The sequence below is a fragment of the Mastomys coucha genome, unplaced genomic scaffold (genome assembly GCF_008632895.1).
Source record: "Mastomys coucha isolate ucsf_1 unplaced genomic scaffold, UCSF_Mcou_1 pScaffold21, whole genome shotgun sequence".
Lineage (NCBI taxonomy): Eukaryota > Metazoa > Chordata > Mammalia > Rodentia > Muridae > Mastomys > Mastomys coucha.
The window spans coordinates 147139617-147156232 of NW_022196904.1; the positions used below are offsets into that span (position 1 = coordinate 147139617).

Here is a 16616-nt window from a genome sequence, read left to right on the forward strand (position 1 = left end):
AAGGAGAGAAGAGGAGAGGAGAGGAGAGGAGAGGAGAGGAGAGGAGAGGAGAGGAGAGGAGAGGAAAGAAAAGAAAAGAAAAGAAAAGAAAAGAAAAGAAAAGAAAAGAAAAGAAAAGAAAAGAAAGTCAGGAGAAAGCAAATCAGGGTTAAAGCCCTTGACAACCATACATAAGGCTCCAGGTTTGAACCTCAACAACACAGAGAAACGTGAACTGTAGAAGGCACCTGCTTTAGCACAACACAACCTTCACTAGCTAGCCCTCCTGAGAACAGCAGCTCCGAGCCCAGGTGCCCAAGCTTGTACCTGAAAGCATCCCCAGTCCGTAGCATGAAGCTTCCAAGTCATTAGGAAATCCCTTGTGTGGTGAAGGTCATTCACCACAGTCCCACAGGACGACCTCAAACTACTCACACTTTTAGAGTGGTTATTGGCTTTTTATTTGTAAAAATTAATGAGTTTCACTGTGGCATTTCCAGAGATGCATACACTGGACTTTGATCACAAACGATTCACATTTAATAAAGAATCTAAATGAGAGGATGGGGAAAAAATCCAAATGAAGAGGGTGACTGGGTTTGAGGCCATGCCACTCACTGGTCTCTGCAACAGTTCTCACCACACAGAGCACTCTGCTGCTGCAGGTTTCCTGTTCAGGGTTATCTAATGTTCAACTGAGCCCAGTGATGGTCTGTTAACACCAGAGCGGAGCAGGTGGCCCAACCACAGGCGCCTTCAATGCTGATGAAACCCCATGCAAGATGCACCACAACCCAGCCAGAAGAGGGCTTATTCCCCAGCAAGTCTGTCACCACTACCCCAGGCTGTGGAAGGTCCTGGATTTGCTTCTTTCTGCCTCGGACAGGCCTGGGGACAAGGCATCCTTACCTGTGCCCCTTCAAGGAGATCATGTGGAGTTCTACCGCCTTATCAAGAAATCGCTTTTCCAAAGCTTCATCTCCTTTGGCATTGCCGATGCGAAATGGAATATTCATCCTGCTTCTATTCTGGCGCTCCACTGGACATCTGAAAAGCATGTTTATTATCCCAGCTCTGTTTCTAAGAGGCACAGTGTCATAAACGAATGTATAGGTTTCTAAACGGTACCGAGGGCTGGGGCTGGCACTCAGCTGACAGAGTGCTTAACATGTACAAGGTTCTGGTGGTACAAGCCTGTAAACCCAGCAACCGGGAAGTGGAGGCAGGAGGATCAGGGTTCAGGGTCATCCATAGCCACATGGTAACCTCAAGGCCAGCCAGGGCTGAGTGAGACCCTGTCTCAAAAATTAACAAATGGATGAATAAAAAGAAGGAAAAGAAACGAAAGCAAAGGCTGGAAAGATGGCTCAACAGTTAAGAGCACTGACTGCTCTGCCAGAAGTCCTGAGTTCAATTCCCCGCAACCACATGGTGGCTCACAACCATCTGTAATGGGATCCTATGCGTTCTCCTAGTGTGAAGACAGTGGCAGTGTACTCACAAAAATAAAAAATAAGCAAAATCTTAAAAAAAAAAAAAAGGAAAGAAAGAAAAGAAATGAAAGCAAACAGACTCTTCCCCAGAACGTTATAATTTACCCATGGGAAAAGCCTCATTCACACAGCAGGAGGCTAGCATTTGCTTGCATAACTTGTATCTAATTTCTGTCAGACTCAGTCCCTTCACTTGAATATTAAAAGCGGCACTGTCTCTGGTTCACACTATCTGTGACAACTGAGTGGGTCGTTTACACAGCTACAAGCACATGTCAGCCACACAGCACAAGTACACAGCTCTTTCTGTGAGGCTGCAGACAAGCGGGGCCTACATGTGGCTGAAGACTTCGAATCAAACATCTAGACTTGCAACTCATGCCTGCTAATTACCCACCCTACCACGAAAGGGGAAAAATAACAGGAAACAATCCTGTCATAAAAGTTCAGACCTGAAGACTGAGTCACAAACATGTCACCCACAGCCTCATGTCCCTCATACAAGACTAAGAAAGGAATCAGTTCTTCTCCTCCCAGTGAAAGATGGAAAGAGAAGAGGGTGGTTAGCTGGAGAAGACTGAATTCCAAAATGGCAACCTTGCTGAGCGGTGTTGAAGAGGGGACCATGTGGAAGTAGGGAACAGAGAGCAGAGGAGGAGGAGGGAATGGGAGGACTGTGTGGAGGAGGAGGCTGCCAAGCTCTGGCTCGGTTAGCATGTTGGGCTCCTGGCAGGGATGTCTGGAGACACATGGCCCTGGTCCATGGAGAGCCTGCAGGCTGGATCCCTGAATGATGAGGGGTAGTGAGTTTGCACAGGAGTAGATCTGTGTTTTAGAAAAATAGCTATGGAGGCTGGGGAGATGGCTCGGTTAGCCAACTGCTTGCAATGCAAGCATGAAGACTTAAATTCAGAAACTAGGAAGCCATGGAAAACCAGCATGGTGGTACACCTCTGAAATACCAGCTAGTGGCTAGAGAGCCACTGTAAGCCAAGAGTTCCCACAGACACGAGCATGGTAGGATGTTTTATTGGCCTAGTTATCCAAGAATGCCCCCATACCTTTCACCCGCACAAACTCAGAGAATCTTGGCTAAAATCTAGGACTGCAGCATCAATCAGTCTTTCCTATTCCATGTGGCCCATGAAATACTCAAAGCGACTGAGTGCAAGTTACTGTCTAGCAGCTATATCTATTACAACAGACTACACCCCAAAGAATCATGACCATTAAAACTGGAGGTTTGCTCGCTGAATATAAATGTTTATTTATATATGTGGAATTGGATATATAAATATAGCACATTCACAATATACCACACGAAATATGGCCAATGTACATCTGTGCACACCTGAGGGCTAGGGAAGACCAAATGTTATTACTATCCATGCTTCAAGTCCTGGGCACTACTCTAGGTGTATCCTGTCTGCCATTATGGTGAAAAGCTTGGTGTAGCATGTTGGATAGTGGACACATGTCCATCTCTCATCATCCAGAATTCGTGAATCTGACCACTTTGGAAAACTTGTCTTTTGCAGACAAAATGATGACAGTGATCTTCATGAGGCTACCATGAAAGGTAGGAGTGTGTCAGCTCACATCTATAATCCCAGCCCTTAGAAGGTAGAAGGACAAATCCAAGGCCAGTCTGAGGGTCATAGAAAGTTCAAGGCCAGCCTGGGATACATAGTGAAAACATGTCTCAAGACAACAAAATCATTCTGAAGCACTGGGAGGCACGTAAGTCAAATGGCTTACTTTCATAAAATAGAAAAACAAGATAGGAAAAGGCTACTAAAGGCAGAGACCAAGATGATGTAGCTTAAGCCAGGAACAAGCTGGGAGAAAGAGATTCTTCCCAAGAGTCTAGAAGGAACAAAACCAAGAATATCTTGAATTCTGGGCTTCTAAAACTGAGAAATTCTATTGTTTTAAGCTGCAAAGTTCATGAATGCTTTACTACAGCAGCCCCGGGAAATGCCTACAAGATCTATGTATTGTCTGGCCTCACACATGAAGCCAGTGAACAACACAAGATCACCCATCCCAAGCATGAAAGTACTTAACTAGATAAAAGTCAACCCTGCCTTGCTCATTCAGACTCCAGGTGAGAGATGGGGACACCTGTCCTAGGAGAAAGGAGGCAATGGACTTTGATAGACGGGGAAGGTTCAGTGGGCAGATTGTTTCTACTGTGTGAGAATCTGAGTTCAAATTCCCAGAGCCTGCATAATGCCTGGTGGGGCATCTGTAATCCCAGCCTTTCTACGGTAAGATGGGGGAAGAATCCCCAGAGGCTCATGGGACTGTTAGCCTGGCAAATGTTGCTAAGAAAAACAAAGAGACCCTGCTTCAAACAAGACAGAACATGATGACTGACAAGGAGGTTGCACTCGGACCCATATGAGCAGTGTGCCTGTGCACAAGACCACATGGGGAAGTGGGTGTCAGGAGCGGGGATTCAAAATGAGGGAGCAATAGGAAACCTTAAGCAAAGCTGATACCTTCCTGCAACAGTTTTCCAATGTCGCAAGGGAGGAAGGAGTCGAGAGGGGTCCTATCCCAGTCAGTGATGCACACTTCTCCAGGTCAGAGTAATTGGGGACATGACCCAAAAGCCTGGGGTTTCCCAGTGTGGGGTACAAGAACAAAGAACTTCCCTACCTCCAACCCCAGCTCATGAGGCATGGGACCATCACTCACCAGTATAGCAGTGTCCCTGGGAAAGATAAGTTTCAAGGAAGAGAGTTTCTAATTCATAAGAGATATAATGCATTGACTTACACATAAAATCCTTGAGAATTATCAATGATCTCATAAATCATTTGGGATTTGATGGAGCTCAGCTTCTCCATGGCTGCTGCCCCGCCATTGTTCTTGATCCACTCCAGGACCATGCCCATGACATAGATGCTAAAGCAGGGATAAAATGTAACACCAGTCAGTTCACCTCTACAAAAGTTCAAAGGACATGTAAGCAAACTGGTATTGGGAGTCACACGGATACTTTTAGCATCGTTACCAACGGATAAAAGCAGACCACTCGAAGAGCAAGCCACAGTTATCTAAGCCAATGCAGCAGAAGCTCACGTGGTGTTCTCAAGAGGCAACACAGAGTACCAGACTCCTGAAGTCCTCTGCGAATGGGGAGCCACACATCCCCATCGCTTTAGACCTGTGGGTCACAACCCTGACTGAATGACCCTTTCACAGGGCTTGCCTAAGAAGGTCAGAAAACAGATTTTCACATTACAATTCATAACAACAGCAGAATTACAGTTATGAAGTAGCAATGAAAATAACTTTACAGTTAGGGGTCAGCACAACATGAGGAACTGAATTAAAGGGTGGCATCATTAGGAAGGCTGAGAACCACTGCTCTAGACTGTCTCCCCAACCCACCCTAAGCCAGCTCTCCACACCTCCTGAATCCCCAGAGTCCCTTGCTCGTAGGTATGATCCACACAGGGTTGTGGGGTCTGTCTTGCTTTTCTTTCACCACTCTGTTTCTTTATTTTAAACTTCTGTGACCATGTCTATGTCTTAGACTCTAGTGCTAGAAGGCTGGAAGCACACACTGTGCTTTTCTATCCCAGGGTCTCAAGTCAGTGCCTCCCACCTGGCAGAGGTGGGCAGGGATGGACACCATGGGTTTCATCAGTCCAGACACACCACACAGGACTTGTCTTCACCTCTGAGGGCACGGAGTCATCACTACTACCTGTGATAGACACCTAGTAGCTGGCTTGTCCTGTTCTCAGCTCTACCCCAACATCCAACATGCAGATTCAGCTATAAGACTTGCTCCCCTGGTCATAAGAGGTGGGCGTGAGACTTAACTACACCAGTCAGCAACTTCCCTGGGATCGTCTAAGCTGGGAGCAGGGGGGTGGGGGGAAGGCAGAAGTAGACCAGCACATTCCAGGTAGATGAGCCCCAGCGGATCTCATTTCTAGCTAAACAGAGAAGCCAACATCCTGGCTACCAAAGCAAAGATCAGAAGTGGAGAGCAATCTACCTGTAACCTTAGTGAAGCAGGATAGTTCAGCCTGGACTACATAGAAAAAGTTCAGGCCAACCTGAGCTACATAACAAAACTGTTCTGAAAATGAACCAAAGGAAAAAACAAAAAACAAAAATAAAAACAAACAAAACTGGAGAAGAGACGGTGTAGATTTGTATCCCTTGATCTGAGGCTCAGCCACAACACAGGTCCATCTCTTTCTGAGCCAAGTGTTAAGACTCCTTATCTCCCACAAAACCCATGCTTGGCACAGGGCCTGGCAAGTGTAGCCTACACAAGTGGTAGCTGTTAGGTACCCACACTAAGCTGCAATCAAATGGAATCTGAGAATGACAGGTAGTTTGCCAAAAATTTTCTGCCTGCCTTTAGAAAGATCCCACATACCCCTCACTAAAAGCCCAGGCAAGGAGCAGAAGCGGGCCTCCTGTCCTCCTTGAGCTTGGAGTCTGGAGGCGTCAGCTCCCAGCTCCATTCTCTCTAGAGCGTAGCTGTGTCCAGGTGCGGGATAAAGGTCATCTATGGGAGCCGTAAAGGTCTGACGGAAGGAAGGCTGGGCCAAAATGGTGATAGGGATGCCCCAGAGAGGCTGCTTCCTGGTCACGGTAGAAGACCTGTGTTCATGGTTCTAAGAGGTCCAGCCACAGACAGGAATACCCATTTCTGAGCCAAGTGTTCGGACTTCTTATCTCCCACAAACCCTATGCTCAGCACAGGGCCTGGGGAGAGCAGCCAAAGCTCTGCAGAGCTCTGACAGCCAAAGGGCCGTCCCTCAGAAACCTCCGACCTGGATCGACTGGCCATTCACTGTCTCAACCAGGTAGCCCAAGAACCCCCGAGGGTCTTCCCAGAAGGCAACAGGAAGCAACACCAGACACCCAGACCTTTAAAGAAGTATATATGTAACCACAAACTGTTCCTCCCCAGCATCTACAGCCCACTCACCTACAAACCACAGACACATCCCAGACTACCAGAGCCAAGCAGAATTGTGACGAACACTTCCAGGAATCCACGGTCACTTTTATCTGATGCTTTGTCATTCCTACATTTCAGAACTGTAGATTCTCTAAGAAACTCCAAAGCAGCAAGGGCCTCCGTCTCAGTCAGGCCTCAGGACCAGCAACACTGGAGCCCCAGTGTTCAGGCTTGCTGCCTGTAACCTGTGGCTGCCTTCTTAGGATCTGAGCAGCCCAAAGCAGCAGAAAGCCAACACACTTCTACAGACGGCCTGCAGCCAGGCCCCCTTAGCCCGGCCTCAGCAAGCAGCAGCTGGATCTGAAAGGGAGCAGGCTGCTCAGAAAGCAGAAAAGACCGCCCTGGGAAGAGGAAGTTCCTGCCTGCTTTCCCACCTAGCTCCTGGCTAAGCACTGCTGTAGGCACCCCCCTACCCCCTGTGAAGGCTTATCACAAGGTCTTTTGGGCTTCCACTTTATCACTAACTCATACCTCTACTCTCTAAAGCCAAAACTCTTGAAATCATCAGAGCCTTACAAGGTTGTGTGGATTCACAACTTGGGACCAATTCTTTCCACCACTGGTGCACACTTTTAATTGACTGATGCCTCTACTTCTAAACTGGCTACCTCCAAACACACCAAATAGGTTTATCACCTAAGCCTACCTGAAATGCCCTCTGCAATAGCATCCAGCTATGAAAAGAAAGGTGGAAAGTGGCAGGCATTTAACCTAGCACCGCAGAACGCCCATAGTACACTGCTGGGTTAAAAAACGGAATCACACAAGTTTAAGTAGCATGGTTCACAGTTAAACCTGTGTGATGGTTGTCATAGTTCATAGTGACACAATTAAATATCTGACAGTATACAGCTGACCTCTTCAAACCCCAGAATTTGGCAACCATGGGTTCAGCCAACCTTGTACAGAAAAAATTTCAAAATCAGCATCTAGAATGAATACAAACAAATCTTTTCCTTGTCTTTACTGCTTTCCCAATATAGTACATAAACTACTTAGAGCATTTATACTATATTAGGTATCATAAATAATCTAGAGATGGCTTAAAGTATGAAGGAGGATGTGCATAGCTATATAGTAGGCCATTTTTTTAAAAAGAGATTTTTGGACTCTGGGCTGGAGAGATGGCTCCTGAGTTCAATTCCCAGAAACCACATGGTGGCTCAAAACCATCTGTAATGGGAGCTGATGCCCTCTTCTGGTGTGTCTGAAGACAGCAACAGTGTACTCACATACATAAAATAAATCTTAAAATAATAATAATAATAAAGAATTCTGGACTCCTTGGGGGTCCTGGAAAGAGTCTTTGATGGTTAGTGAGGGTGACTGGATAGGCAGGCAGTGTTTCCCTGAGAACTTTTGCTAGCCAGGGATCAGTGGCGCACACCTTCAATCCTAGACTTGGGAGGCAGACAGGTGGATTTCTGAGTTCAAGGCCAGCCTGGTCTACAGAGTGAGTTCCAGGACTGCCAGGGCTACACAGAGAAACCCTGTCTTGAAAAACCAAAAAAAAACTTTTGCTAAGAGTTAAATGTTAAAACTTACATATTTTTTAAAACAATATAAGCTATACCCTGCACATCAGAGTTTAGGAAAGTCACCAGAAGTCTCCAGGCTGCAGATGAGCTCGGGATGGGATCTAGACCTCACAACGCTGTCAGAAGCTTGTGGAAGCCTTCATGCAGCCGGTCCTGAGGTCAACTCCCCTACACCTGACGGTTCCAGCTGCTCCCCTCCTCCCAGGAGCCTCTGCACAGGCCATATGTTGCCCCTGAATTTGCTAAATAGCTAAACATGACCTTAAACTCCTGTTTCTTCTGTCTCCTAAGTCCTGGGAATACAGGCATGTCACCATATCTATATTTTTACCAACTGAAATAAGATAATTGCATAAAAGACATTTTCCCCCTCACATTGGAGCTAAAAACAATCTTTGCTGAACATCTCAATATGCATAAGTAAGAAGTGTTTTATGAAGTTTGAAGAGTTGTTTATTGTCTTCTCCACAGTCCCAGAGGGCTGAATGTGTTCCACCAACGGGTTAAAAAGACAGCCATTCCTTTATTCCAGCCTAGTTCCTGCATAAGGCTCTCTAGATCAACAATTCATGGCCCAGTTGATCCAGAAGACTCAAACAGTTCCAGGAGCCTACTGTCTTTGGACTCTGCCCAAACAAAGAAAACAAGGACCTTCATCCAACAATGCTTACTTGCATCCTTATCTGCCTAGTGTGCAGTGGAGAGGCTGGAGGGCACCTCCCCTGCCCTGAACACCCAGGCATCTCCACCGGAACACAGCTCCTGAGGAGTGTTAAAGCACTGAAGGGAACTCTGAGTACTTAAGTTACAAAGAAGTCAAGTTGTCTTATCAACAAAGATAAGAACAGACTGGGGGATGAGGGGATAGCCACTAAGCCCTACCTTTCACCTGCTCTGCATCTGCTCAGTTTCAGTCTACGTACTTACCACCCAGGCTTGCTCTGAGATAGCCCTGCAATCTGAGGAAGAAGGTCAAGGCCTTCCGAGGCTTAGTGCAGGGGCTGGCATGGGAACTTTCTAGGCGTCCAGCCTTTTCCACTTCCCACCGGAAGTGGAATATCTGGCCTGCTCTCTCACTATTCACAAGGAAGTGTAACATCAACAAACCACATGTAAACATGCCTACCACATCTCTTTAAAAAACTCTCAGAAAAGTTACCCAAGGGTGTACACTGCTTACCCTGGCTCCTCAGGTGGCCTCTGGACACATTTCCAGGACAATCTTCATTCAGCCTGGTCCTACCTTCTCACATTATTTAGTTTTAGAGACAAGAGTTTCACTGTGTAGCGCAGTCTCAATCTTCCTGTCCCCATCCTGGGATTGCTGGTGAGCACTGTCTCACCCTTCTCTCTTCTAAAGCTGCCTCCTGGAGGACTGTAAGGCAGGGATGTGGCCCCGCCTTCTAATGGTCCTGCCCACACAGCCTGGTACCTCAACTGCTCTTCTAGGAATCCAAATGGTGGTCCCCAGTATCTTTACCACCCTTGTCTTCAGCTTTTCCCTCCTGACTAATGTCTACTGGTATTTCCCCGCTGCCTAGAACCCCAAAGGTAAGCAGGGGAGTTCGAGATAGAACTCCACCCCAACCCTTGGACAACATTCATCTTAGAAACATCTTCAGTCAAAGTCCAAGAGTAGGGAATAGCCAGGAGAGTTCACCCCAGAACATTCAACTCAAAGGAAAGGCGGGGGGTGGGGGAGGAGAGGGACTAAGGGTGAGGGAAAGGGACAGGAGACTGTCTCCAAACTCTTCTCTTTCTTGTGCGTGGGGAGAATCATTTTCTACAGCAGGGAAAGAAAGAACCTCTGGCTCGCTCGCCTTAGCCTGACCCTGTCCCTTCTGGAAAGCCACCCTGTTTGCCTGAGACACAGGCCATGGCGCATTATCTAGAGAGCTTGTGGGTTAATGGTCAACAGTCGGTGCCTAGCTTATCGAGATCAAGCAAAGACCAAGATTGTCATCTTTACCAAAAAGGGCAACAAGAAAAGCTGGCCAAACAGTGCCTAGAGGAGAGCTGGACAAAGATCACTGAGTGTGTCTGGGGCTCTCGGGTCACCAGCTAATGAAGCATGCTCGTCTTTACCTCCACTTGGACGGAAGACTACAGAGTCCCAGAGTTACCTGAAACACGGGGGTGTGTTATACAAAGAGTTGTTCCCAGCCTGCACTTTGTAGTCAAGGACTGACGGGCACTCTCTGAGGGAGAACCCCAACAGGTCATCACGGATAATCACCACCGTCACCCCAGCAGAGCCGACATTCTTCTGAGCACCAGCGAAAATCACACCGAACTTTAAAAAAAAAGAAAGAAAGAAACACTGGCTATTACAGAAGCATCTGTAGTCATCCCTAAGCCATGCACGCCAAGATCTAGCTCTCCCCTAAACAGTTGTTTTAATGAAGTGACCAATTTCTGCCTAGGAGCATGCCAGACTGTAGAAATCTCCTACCCAGAACAGTAAGTCAGCACTTCTGAGACCCACAAAAGGCCTGGCCTTTGCCCAGAGGAGGCCTCCCACACCCAGGCCTGTGAAGCACACACACTTCAACACACTCATGCTCTCACAATCCTCTCCAAACAGGCCCCCTCAGAGCTGGAGAGACGGCTCAGCACTTAAGAGCACTTGTTGCTCTCACAGAGGATCCGGGTTTTTTTCCCAGCACCCACACGGTTACTCACAAACATCTGTAACTCTACTTCCAGATGTTCTAACACCCTCTTCTGACCTCTGAGGACTCAAAGAACATACATGGCACCTGTATATACACACTTATATATATATATATAATAAGTATGCTCTTTCTTTTCTTTCCTCCCCCATCCAATTAAAAAAACAAGTTCTTCTTATGGGGGAAAAAAAAGGAGTAAATATAAAAAAAATTTTTTTTAACAAAATAATATAGGCCTTCTGGTCCAGGCTTAGTGGTACACAACTGTAATCCCAGCTCTTGGGAAATACAAACAAAAGGATCTGAAGGTCAAGGTCACCCTTGGCTAGACTCTCTGGATTGAGGTATAATTCAGTAATAAAACATGCTTACCATGCATAAGGCCTGAGCTTGATACACAACATTGAAAAATAATACAATTAAAGAGCCTCCAAATCTTTGGTAACCAAAATAAAATACTATCATTTAATCTAAAAAAGTATTTTGTACAACTATTAATGTTTTCATAATTTGAAGTGAAAAATATTTTAGATACATATTTTCATTAAATACTGAACTGATTAAAACATAAATTTTTAAAACTTTAAATCACTGGGCTGCATAATGGTTCAGTGGTTTAGAGCACATATTGGTTCTCAGAGGACCTGGGTTCAGTTCCTAGGACTCACACTGTCCTCCTCTTCCGACCACTCCCAGCATCAAACACACATCTGGTATACACATCTGCAGGCAGGCCAAACATCCATATATGTAAAATAAAATTAACCAATCTAAAAGACATTTTAGGTCAAAATTAACTAACATGAACTTCCATTTAGAGAGACCCAGAAGTTGTTTTGAAGGGACTGCTGCAAACAATGTGAGTGGGTGAGATGCTCACTGAAAGAAAATTTTCAAATACACCAATGTCTAACAGTTCCTGAGAACATCTTGTTGTACAAGACATAGCCCTGTTTCTTTATCTCCAATGAAATCCTCAGGAAACCAAGTAGGAGTATATGGTTTATAAGTGACATGGTTTGGTGTAGCCAAACATGTACAATTCCAGCACAAAGGGAGACAGGGTTTCAAGTTCAAGGCCAGGCTGGGTAAGCTACGTAGTGAGATCCCTCTTTAAACACACACACACACATACACACACACACACACACACACACACACACATATGTCACAACTTAAACCGTGACTGCACTAGTAAACTTCAGCCAAGCACTAAAGGACAAATACCATGATCCCATTTATGGGAGGTCCCTTGAGTAAAAACTCAAAGCCGGATAGTGGTTGGCAAAGGCTGGGCTGTGAAATTTTAATGGGACAAAGTTACAGCACAAAATCTGAAAATTCTCGGCGTTGGACAGAGGTGAAGGCTGCAGAGCAATGGCAATGTGCTAAATGCCACTGAGCTGCACACCTAAAAGTAGTCAAACTGGAGCCAGTAAGGTGGTCCAGAAGGTAAAGAACCCGCCAACCACATGCATGCCCAAAGTCTTTCCTATGAGTTCATATATCCAAACGGCTCAAAGAAACATTGACTGGTTCCCCAAACCAACCTCTCATACTCTACCTTGGAAACATCCACTGGCCTGGATAAGAAGTTTGAGGACATGTCACAGACCAGCACTGCTCCCTTGACATCAGGTATGAAGTCAAACTCCACCCCGTGCACAGTCTCGTTTGCACAGAAGTACACGTAGGAGGCATCCGGATTGAGGTTCCAGGTGCTTGGGTCTGGAATCTCTGTCACAAAGGGCAGATTTGAAGACTCTGCATATTTCCTTTGCCCATATGTAACCGATGTCACCCAGGAGACTGGTTAACTTCCTGAAGACTAACCCCAAAGCACTTGACGAGAACACGGCCCTACCCACTCACTCTTGCCATCGCCACTCACAGCTGGGGATGACCCATCACCCTCTTACTGGACACAAATAGCATTCCAATGAAGCATTGAGGGGCCAAGTGTACTGGTGCAAACATGTAATCCAGCACTTGAAAGGTTAAGGTAAAAAAAAGACTACTCTGAGTTCAAGGCCAGCCTCTGCTACATCAAAACTACCAGGTCAGACCGAGCTAGAAAGACCCTGCCTCAGAAGACCAAATGAACCAACAAAAGGGATGGAGGTTATATGAAAGTCTTCTTGTCATCAACCATCCATCGATCCTACACTCCTGTTGCTGTCTAATAGCTTCTTCTTAGGACCTCAATGCTTACCCACTCTGGGAGCATGTGGTTCCACCCAGGCCAATCAAATCTATACCCCTAAGGGTGAAAGGTGACTCAGGCAGAGTCAGTAACTGCTTCACAGCAGGGCATGTGATACTATTTTTGGGATGCTCTAAGAAGGGCACTGAAACTTAGACTATAAGAAGCTGAAGAGCAACTGCAGCCATCTTCCTAGAAAAGGAACCAATTTACAGACTACAGTCTACTAGAGATAAGGAGCGACTAAGACATGGGCAGCATCCCTGGGGCCCTTGCTCTCCCCATAAAACCACCAAACTGTTCCTGGGCTTTTAGGTAACCAAGACTCTCATCCCTCTAAAGGAGTAGTCAGTAGACCGCCATCACCACACAATCTAACTGAGATCACTACTGACAGGAGGAGAGTAGCAATAGAACAGGAAGGGCGATGGCTGGCTGGCCACCACCTCACTGTACATCTTCAGTGCCCAGAACTTACTTGTGTAACTTCCAAGTTTAGGGTGGACAATGTTCACAGTCCCAAACTTCTTGGCTTCTTCCGCAGCCTTAGCTGACCAAGCTCCGGTCACCACGTAGTCAGCACACCTTCCAGGTTTCAGGCCAATCAGATTTAAGGGGACAGCACTGAACTGGCCAGTCCCACCTCCTTGTACAAAAATCACCTTGTAGTTGTTGGGAACAGCTCTGGGCATAAAAACAAGTGACCATAGAGACATAAACTAACACGTCAAATATGGAGAGTGAGGGCCACCCCACTAAATGCACACTTTCGATCTTCCTCTGCAGAGGCTGGGGAGGTGGCTCAGCGGTTAAATACACAGTCAGCTCTTGCAGAGAACCTAGGTTCAGTTCCCAGCACCCACATGGGGGTTCACAACGGTAACTCCAGCTCTAGGGGATCTGACCTCTGACATACTCTGACCACTGACCTCTACATACTCCCACGAGACACACATACATATACTCAGGCATACACACACATAAAATATTTTTTTTAAATCCTTGTTAAAACTTACAGCAATTCCCTCACAAGATTCTCTGTGTTGCTAATAATCTTGGCAAAATCTGATGACCTGTGACTCATTTCTGTGAACGCAAAGAAACAAAAACAAAAGAACAACAACAAATAGTTCAAGTATAATACCAAATAAAAAGGGTTGTGAAATCTATGGAGAAATAATATTAGGAAAGCTCTGGGTTCAGACAGTAGGCACACGCTCACCTACTGTGCGGGACAATTACTGAGCTCACACTGACGTTGAAGCTGTAACATTTCAGTCCTGTGGTCACAGCACAGTGATTTTTTTCCAGTGCCACATTAACTGATCCTTAGGTTCTTTCTTATCCGACCCTCTCTGCTCTATCTCGTTCCCCAATCTAGAGATCTAGGCAGGAGTGGTGTATGCCCACATCATTCCCTAATCCCAGCATACAGGACGCTGAGAATTTAAATTCAAGGCTAACCTGAGCTAACAGCATGATTTTTATCTAAAAATAAAAGAATCAAGCATAGTGGTTTACTCCTTTAACCTTAGTATTCAGTCACTGTCAAGAGACCAGCCTAGAATACTGTTTGAGATCCTATGGTAGGGGAAAAAAAAAGTCAGGCATGATGGCGCACGCCTTTGATCCCAGCACTTGGGAGGCGCAGACAGGGGGTTCTCTGTGAGTCAAGGCCAGCCTGGTCTACATAGTTAGAGGACAGCCAGGACTACATAAAGAGACCCTATATCAAAAATAAAGAAAAAAAAAAAGCAAAAAAAGAGCAAACAAGCAACAAGAAAGACACCTAAGTAGAGCCCCACACACCAAACACACAGCAACAAAAATTAACACCAAAGGAGCCAGATGGTGGTGGCGGACGCCTTTAATCCCAGCACGTGGGAGGCAGAGGCAGGTGGATTTCTGAGTTTGAGGCCAGCCTGGTCTACAGAGTGAGTTCCAGGATAGCCAGGGCTACACAGAGAAACCCCGTCTCAAAAAATCAAAATAAATAAATAAATAAATAAAACCAGAAGGAAGGCAGCTAACCCCTAAAGTCCTTCACATAGTGCAGCCTGGGGAACATGCACAAAAATGATAGATAGATGATAGACAGATAGATAGATAGATAGATAGATAGATAGATAGATAGATAGACAGATGATGGATGGACATACAGACAGATAGATAGGTATAAATTCTAGAGCTTGGAGGTCCTCTTTCAAAACAAGAACAAAAGCATAATAAATAAATTATTAACATGCAAGATCTTCATAGAGGCTTGTGAAATTTTTAACATACTTTGCACTGAATGTGAAGCCACATTACATACACTTGGTGGCCCCCTTATGCAAACGTATAGTATTTGCTAATCTCACATCTTGTGCTCAGGAAAAGCCAATTATGAACCGATGAGCTATGTCTAAAGTTCTCACGTGCACTTAGGCTTTGATAGTCTTGACTCCAGCAAACATGCGACCCAAGACGTTCAAGTCAAGTAGACTTGTAACTAGGTTTAAAGGCCTGTGCCAGCATGCCTGCCTTTTTTTTTTTTTTTTTGTCTAAGACAGGCTCTCACTCTAGTCTAGACTGTACCTATATCCTATTGCTCTGTATGTATGGAGGACCATACAGAGAAAAGCCTGGGCTTGAGGCATTTGTTCTTTTTAAAGCTGGGAGAGTAACAGAATCCAGAAATGAACCTTACCAAGCACACTGATGCCAAGCCCTTTGTAGTCTAGAAGCTGCTTCTGTATCTCTAACAATACCTGCAAGAGGAAAAGAGAGAAGACTTCAACATGCTGTGCACATCTTTCCTCTTCACACACACCTGGGAGGTGGAGACAGCTAAGCAGAGGTCTGGAAGGAGCCAGGCTCTGGGAGGTGGAGACAGCCGAGCAGAGGTCTGGAAGGAGCCAGGCTTCTGTTCCCAGCCAAACCCTTTCCCTCCCTACCAGAGCCTCCCAGGTACAATTTACACAAGCTGAGCCCGAAATTGGGCAACATGATTGAGTCAAGATACTTTTTCAAAGACATAAATTTACCAATTTCCTAGAAAATGTGTCCCCTAGAAATCTCATTCGCCTCTCTCTTAAAAGCTCACTTATTAAACATATAAAGTTCTCAACAGAAAAAAAAAGCTATGTTTCGTCCAAATCATACAGGCAGGTCAATGGGGTGGGGGGCTGGCACTAAAGGTGGCAATGGCAAGAACCTGCTGTAAATTAAACTCTAGGAGCTGAGGCTATACCACATGACAATCAATAGCAGTATTGATAAATATAGATAGATAGAGAGTAGTTGTGTAGCACATAGAAAGCCCTGGGTTTCATTTGCAGCAAAGCTGGGGGGAAGGTGGAGAAAAGAGAAAATGAATTCAACCCAGACTGAAAGAAAGGTTTTCATTCAGTTGTAGGCTACATCTTGACTTTGCATATGATGATTCCATTCTGATAAGGCAGCCTTTGAAGGACCATGGGGATTTATTGATATGAGATTAATTGGGAAACCAATCATTCACATAATTTTTTCTTATTAAATCAAATAAGCAATATCAATTCCCCTATAATGCAATGGAAAACAGAAGCTAGGGATGTAGCTCCATGGTATAAAATGTGTTGGAAACACTGGGGGCCCTTGGTTCAATCCCCAAAACCAAAAGGAAGGAAATCGGGGGGAAGGAAAGAAATCAGAAGTAGAAGGGTGGAGGGAGAAATAGAAAATAGGATGTATGTTCTCCTTATCTAAGCC

General features: G+C 45.5%; 1 protein-coding gene across 1 annotated transcript in view; it reads right to left on the minus strand.

Moving 5' to 3' along the window:
- Nucleotides 1-16616, minus strand: part of Psat1 (phosphoserine aminotransferase 1) — a 19709-nt gene that overhangs the window by 1215 nt on the left and 1878 nt on the right. The window contains exons 2-8 of the mRNA XM_031389838.1: nt 15574-15634; nt 13901-13970; nt 13363-13568; nt 12246-12418; nt 10133-10302; nt 4257-4385; nt 889-1026 (exon numbers count right to left, since the gene is read on the minus strand). Coding sequence (XP_031245698.1) covers nt 889-1026; nt 4257-4385; nt 10133-10302; nt 12246-12418; nt 13363-13568; nt 13901-13970; nt 15574-15634 — 947 coding nt within the window. The remainder of the gene's footprint in view (nt 1-888; nt 1027-4256; nt 4386-10132; nt 10303-12245; nt 12419-13362; nt 13569-13900; nt 13971-15573; nt 15635-16616) is intronic.